Raw genomic sequence first — 7,572 nt, 5'->3', positions numbered from 1 at the left:
ATGTATGTATGGTTACTGATTGTGGCCACAGTTACTGGCGCTTTCAAACGGGTCGAGTTTAAAAGCTTTCGCACGATCCGTTCTCTCTGACTCGTGGACTCGAGTCGAGTTTTATCGTTTCGTGATTTCTCTCCACTTTCGTGATTCACGCTTCGAGGATAGGATAGATATATACGGCTAATACATACATTAACATTAACATAGCACTGTTGTCTACTTTCCTATCTTCAAATGGTCTTAACTAACATTAAATGGCTGACTCGTTCATTTTCTCTCTTTTTTTTTCTTTTTTCTTTTTTCTTTTTTTTTTTTTTTTTTTTTTACTAGGAAAGAGCTTTGAAATAAAAAAAAAAGAAAAAGGAAGTTAGAGAAAAAAAGTAATTGATTTTTAAAATCAATTTATACGACTTTTGGATAACCCTATATTAAAAATTTTGACATTACTTATAGGTTAATCCAATAGTGGTATATGTGAAGTTTTAGGCATACAAACGACATTAATATGTATTTCTATACATGTAGTAATATTCATTTAATAACATATTGCTTAAATACATATGTATACACTCTAGATATGAAATTTATGTATGTAGATATAAAAAAGAAACATATATGTATACATGTATACGTGTACGAGTTCAGGAGTACTTAAAAGAAAAGAGAAAAAAAACAGTAATTATATGAATAAAAGAACTTAATTGATATTATTTCCTTTTTCGATTCGCTATTTATTTCATTTCGTAAATTTATGAATATATCTTTTTAACACTTACAGATATACGTTATTTAATATTAATCTAAATATTAAACGTTAACGATGAAGATATCGAGAATTTAGTAATTGTACGATAAAGAGTTATAATTAATTTATATATACCTTAATAATTTAAAGCTATAATATATTTCATCGTTTTTAAAATTTACAAAATAAACGAACAAATAAACAAACAAACAAATAAACATATAATTTTCCTGAAAATCGAAATCAATTGTAATCGTAATATTTAGAAATGTTTGAAGAATTCTCGTATGATTTTATTATATAAAAATAAGAAAAAAAAAATAAAATAAAATAAAATAAAAGAAAAGAAAAGAAAAGAAAAGAAAAAATCAAACAGGAAAGAGCCACGAAAAATTGATTTTTTTTTTTCGTTTTTTTCTTTTTTTAATAATATAATCCAAATGTGAACTCTCTAACGAAGAACTTTCGAGCTCTGCTTTGTTCTTGGCTTGCTTCCTGGACGAAATGAGAATCCCTGTTTCGCAAGAGACGACGAGAAGCGGTATTAAAACTGGGACAAGTGCGCAAACCGAGATCACGGTGGCGGTCGCGGTATAATCGTGTCAGAAAGTTACGAAACGAGATATAGGATAAGTAGGCAAACGAATGGCTACCCTGCTAGGCACATCCCATCTAAGTAATATCTTCTCGAATCCCTTCCTTTCTCTCTATGTCTATTATATGCACTCTTTCTTGAATACTATCTTTAACTTCACTTTCTGTTTCGATGTACTTTTTTTCCCTTTTTTTAATTTATATTTCTTTTTTATTTTTTTTTTATTATTATTTTTTTTTTTTCGTACCAAATCATTCTCTAAGTCTTTAAATGATCGTACTTATTTAATCATCATATCTACTCTTTAATATTTAAATATTATATTATTATATTTATTGCGTATATCTATGAATGTTAAAAAAGAAATATATTTATAAAACTTCGAAATGAAAAAAAAATAACAATTTACGAGGTTAATGATATTAATTAAGTTTTTACGTATTCGTGTGTAAAAAAAAAAAATATCATCATGTCGAGTACTAATCATAATTTATTTAAATCAAACTATATAATTGGATTTATAATCCTAATTGATCTATATTTATATTAGCAATTATTAGATATTTCTTTTAGGATTCAAATGAATTTTATTTTTTTTTAATCAAGATCAAAAATTATTTCCTTTTGTTTAATTACATTAAAAAGATTTAAACTATGTAAATACTTAAGTATTTTGTTACTATAAAATTATAATTTAAGCATTTTGTTAATGTAAAATTATAATTTAAATATTTTGATGATATAAAATTATATAACTTATTTCATATAGTTAATATCCAACATCAAGATGAATTTATCTCTCCTTTCTCTCTTTCTCTTTCTCTCTCTCTCTCTCTCTCTCTCTCTCTCTCTCTCTCTCTCTCTCTCTCTCTCTCTCTCTCTCTCTCTGTCTCTCTCTCTTCTTTTCTTTATTTTTCCGACTAGGACAAGCTCTTTGTACTTTACAAACATATAAAGAAGAAGTGCATCGTTCGCAACACGAGTACCACGAGTGATATACTCGAAAGATAAAGATATCTCGACAAAATTTTGTTTACTTGACGATATCATACTCCTACTGTATTATGTAAAGCCAACTGCGGCAATAGTATCTTTCATCCGTGAGAATATTTTCTTTTTTATCTTTTTATTATTATTGTTATTATTATTATTATTATTATTATTATTATTATTATTATTATTATTATTATCATTATTATTATCATTATTATTATCATTATTATTATTATTATTATTATTATTATTATTATTATTATTATTATTTTATTATTATTATTATTTAAGAAATTTATTCTTTCAGAAAAGATCAATATCTTCTAGACGAAAAATATTTATTACGATTAACGTAATGTAAATAAATGAAATAAATAAATTTCGATGTACGATTAAATTAATAATTTTTGTATAATTTCGAATAAAAAAGAAAAAAAAGAAAAAATAAATAAATACAAAAATAAAAAGAAGAATAAAAAGATCCACGACGATTATTATTTGTAGAGTGATCGTGTATGTATGTATATATATATGTATATATATATATATATATTTACGATTGATATATGAAAAAATTGGTATATGAAATGATTGGTATATGAAAAAATCATCGTCGAAGGTTCGTAATATTATATAAGACTATAAACTCATCCTCTTTAACGATCTACGTTAGACGTTCTTCTCGAGTTAATTCGTAATTATTATTGCAAAAAAAAATGCTCGTTACACCTAATTCATAATAATTTCCTAATTCGCCATTTAGTTGACGACATTGACTATTTACGGTATAATTAAGATCTCCTTAACAATGAAATAGAATCAAGGATTAATTCGATATCATTATTTTATTTTTTTCTCTTTTTACATTTAACAGACAATGAATTACTTTTATTAACGGGCTCATTTCTTTCTATAGTGCCATCTATTACAAATTAAATTTAAATGGGATAATCCACATCATTTTTATAACGTTATTTCTTTCGTTAAGTAAAGTAAATAAAAAAGTGAAATAAAAAAAAAAAATTTCGTTTCGTACAGTAAATTTATTATTACATAGTATAGTACATATACGTAAATACGTATAGTTCAAATATGACGATAATGATAATGATGATGATGATGATGATGATAATGATGATGATGATAGAGAATTCTAAGATGATGAAAAAAGATAGATAGAAAAAAGAATAGAATAAAAATTAAAAATAAAAAGGGAATATTTACTATATTTTCAATTCGATTGGAAACCGGTCGAGGACTTATAACGTGACTATATCTTGGACTTTAGTTTCTATATACTATATGCGAGGAAGTGAAAGCACAACATTCGCTTGGACAATGAATGCAATCATCGACAGTGTTCCCTTCTTTCTCTTTCTCTCTTTATTTCTTTTTTATTCTCTATTTTTCTCTCTATCAATCAATCTATCTATCTATCTATCTATCTATCTATCTATCTGTCTATTTATCTGTCTATCTCTTTGTCTTTCTCCTTCTAATTTATTTTTTCATCGGACGCGTATCTCACTAACATGCATATCGTATCAACTGATTCAAAATCGTATCTCAAATGTGATCGTTCGTTCGAGCTTAGTTCCTTCCTCTTTTGTCTCTTTTTTTTGTCTCTATCTGTCTCCATAATATTATGTATAATTTTGAACTCATATATATATATATATATATATATATATATATATATATATATATATTAGGGGGACCGGTAAGTAATGTCGCTTTCTTAAATTAAATTCAAACGAATAAATTTTTAACAAGTTTTTATTTGTAATCACAATCATACATCGACATGCACAGAAACGACATTACTTTCCGATCCCCCTAATATATATCACATACATACATATATATATATATATATATATATATATATATATCATTTGTTTTTTATTTTTAAATAAATAATATTTTATTTATTTAATTATAATTTAGTTAATTATAAAGTTTATGTTAGATTATAAAGATTTATTATAAAAGTTCATATTTTTCATTAATTTTTAATGATTAAGATTAATATTTATTAGGTATAAATTACAAAGATTTTTTCACGTTATATAATTATATTCTGTCCTATTTTCTTTTTTCTTTTTTTTTTGTTTTTTTCTTTAAATTCTTTTTTCTTGGCCAATCTAAAAAAATGTGTCAATATCCTTATATGAAATCCTTATCCTTATCCTCATATGAAATAACATGCAAATCACGATATACGATCGATTTATTTTATTATTTTCCTTCATCTCATTCACATCTTTATCCTCACGCTCTTCCCTTCTCTCTTCCCCTTTTGCTCCTTTTTTCATTAACGTTATCACCATTCTTTTTCGTCAACGTGATGCGTGAAATATCATATAATTTTGCGAGAGACAAGACTCACATCACAGGAGGAGAATCCGTATCTTTCGCAAAACAAACGTCGTTCCAACATCCGTGAAACGAGTAAAACGATAAAGTTTCTTGTTATCGTCGAGTAAAAAACGTTTATGTACCTCTCGACGCTTCAATCATTCGGTACGACTTCCCTGATCTCTCCTTCTAAGAAATAAAATATTTTTCGTTATATTTCTTACGATATCCATGACGGAAGATAACGTAATATCGAGTCTTTATTTGTTTGTTACCTTTCTTTTTTTTTTATTTATAGTTATTCAAATCTTTCATTCGAGTTTCAAGATCGAAACTCGAGTTGTACATTATAGATATGTAAAATATATAAAATTAAACTTTCTTAACGAACTTAAACTTTTAACTTTAAACTTTAAACTTTTAACGTTAAACTTTTCTTGCAAATTATTAAAATATTGGAATAGAATTTTTTTTCTTTTTTTAATTTTTGATCTTCGGATCACTCCGATTTTACAATTATATTTCAATTTCAAAATATTTTAATATTCTTATATGTTAATTTTTACTGTCCTTTTATTTTTTGTTTTGTATATTTTTTTAAAATTAATAATACATATATGTATTATTAATATCTATTATATATTCATGCATAATGGATATTTATTTATAATGAATAAATAAAATGAAATTTACAAACAAATAAAACAGTAAATGTTATATTTATTGTTTTTTGTTTTTTTTCTGTTTATATATATATATTTTTTTTTAATTAATAATACATGCACGTAATTTATATAAATGTATAATAAATGTTCACTGCATCATTTGTCTTTATTTTCAAATCGTACGAAGATCTTGATATTCGATAATAATTTGCGAAAAATGAAAAAATTAAATTATACCTATCCGTGTAGTTAATTAAATAAAAACGAAGAAAGTTAAATTACGTAGATCAATTACATTAATTACGTTTTAGCATTTAAATCGATCGAACTTACGGGATCTTAACATCAATCTTAACGAATCAATAAACCGTTTATTACGAATTTACGCTCAACTCGTAACCGATGATATTTTCGAGCTCGAAAAGCAAGAAGGTCGTCGAGCGTGGCCATTGAATTTTCGATAAGTGAAAGTAAAATCCGAACGTTACTAACGCGTTTTCAATGACTCATTTATAAACTCCAAGTTTTCTTAGTTAGACAAGGCTATAAGTATCACGGTATAATTATTAACTACTAAAAGGATATCGAGAGTGGTCTTTCCGGTCGTTTTATAACTCACGGAAACGTTATAGATTTTATATATTGACCAGTTATTATACAACGATTATATATCATATGAAATCGGGTCAATCTAAATATTACGATATAAAAATGTGAGTTTTATTATTGATTTAATAAAAAAAAAATAAATTAATTAATTAATTAAAGATAAAAAACAAAAAATAAAGAGAACTACTATGTGAAGAAGTATTTTAACACATCGTAACAAATATATCTATAAGATAATCACCGAAAGAATTAATAATTTAAAAAGAATTTAATTCAATAAAAATATCTTTTTAAGGTTTTTAAATATGTATACATTACATCGGATCTCGCCTTAAGACCACAAGTTAAGATCTAATCAGTATCATCATTGAGAAATCACAAATTGATATCAATTTTGTAGGATATTAATTTTCGTTGAAAACATTTTTTTGTGAGTTTTTTTTTACAACAATAAATATAAACATATAACGTAGGTATTAATGATTAAGTAAGGCCGAAAATATCTCTTGATATATTGTATTTCAAATTCAATAATAGTACAAATTAGTTAATTGTTCGCTTAATAGCTCGCATTTCATCACATATAATATGATGGATTTCCGTTATACATATATATATATACAGTATCTAAGCAGAAAGTCAGCCAGGTTACCGGATGCGTTCTTGAATGAGCCCATTGTTAATTATAAAGATTGCCCCTGAAAGATATGATTGCTCGTTTTTCCGGTCTTAAATGTATTTAAAAAATAAATAAAATAAATAATTAAAAAAAAAAAAAAAGAAATTATCCCCTTCCAGCACGAAGATTTGTGTACGAGTTTAATTACAAAAAAGAAAAAAAGAAAAAGAAAAGAGAGAAAAAACAAAACAAAAAATTGACGAACATTTCGCATTACGTAGCATTTTGCTTAATCAGATTAAACGAATTATTGTCAATGATATCTCGAACGATATACGAAAAATTTCAAGTCATACGATCGTCAAAATAAATTTTATACATTCAATTTGAAATGTCACTAGACTTTCGACTTTTACTTTAAAAGTTGTTAGACTCGCATGCAGATTGAAAAGAAATCAACGAACTCCTTTCGTATCTTAGGTTATTTCTTTCTTTTCTTTCTTTTTTTTTTTATTCTTTCTTTTCGATTATTTTCTTTTCCTTTATTTTCACGACGTTAAAGAATTTATAAGAACAACGGTAATAATTAATTTCTCTCATTATTATTTATATATGTATATACTTATTTTCTATTGATTGTATCGATTAAAAAAAAAAAAAAAAAAGAAAAAAAAATTATATTCGCAAAAATCTTTACGTCTTATAATGAAGAAGTGTCTTGTCACGTTTTTTATTGCAGAGGGTAAAGTTGAAGTATCAAGGGACGGCAAGTACCTAAGCAATTTGACGCCAGGCAAAGTTCTTGGTGAATTAGCAATTCTTTACAATTGCAAAAGGACAGCAACAATAACTGCTGCGGTTGATTGTAGACTATGGGCCATAGACCGACAAAGTTTTCAAACTATTATGATGAGGACAGGCCTCACAAAACAAGCGGAATATACCGATTTCTTAAAGAGGTAACATACTTTTTGATTTATTTATTTTTTTT

The 7,572-nt window shown here is 25.5% G+C and overlaps 1 protein-coding gene across 5 annotated transcripts in view; it reads left to right on the top strand.

Moving 5' to 3' along the window:
- The window catches only part of LOC124427562 (cGMP-dependent protein kinase, isozyme 2 forms cD4/T1/T3A/T3B), a 50,534-nt gene that overhangs the window by 39,007 nt on the left and 3,955 nt on the right, over positions 1-7,572 (top strand). For all 5 annotated transcript variants that reach the window (XM_046970606.1, XM_046970611.1, XM_046970608.1 and 2 more), the window contains one exon: positions 7,321-7,540. In XM_046970606.1, coding sequence (XP_046826562.1) covers positions 7,321-7,540 — 220 coding nt within the window. The remainder of the gene's footprint in view (positions 1-7,320; positions 7,541-7,572) is intronic.

The sequence above is a fragment of the Vespa crabro genome, chromosome 10, assembly GCF_910589235.1.
Source record: "Vespa crabro chromosome 10, iyVesCrab1.2, whole genome shotgun sequence".
Taxonomy (NCBI): domain Eukaryota; kingdom Metazoa; phylum Arthropoda; class Insecta; order Hymenoptera; family Vespidae; genus Vespa; species Vespa crabro.
The sequence above is the reverse complement of the archived record's forward strand: the minus strand, read 5'-3'. Positions and strand labels throughout refer to the sequence as shown.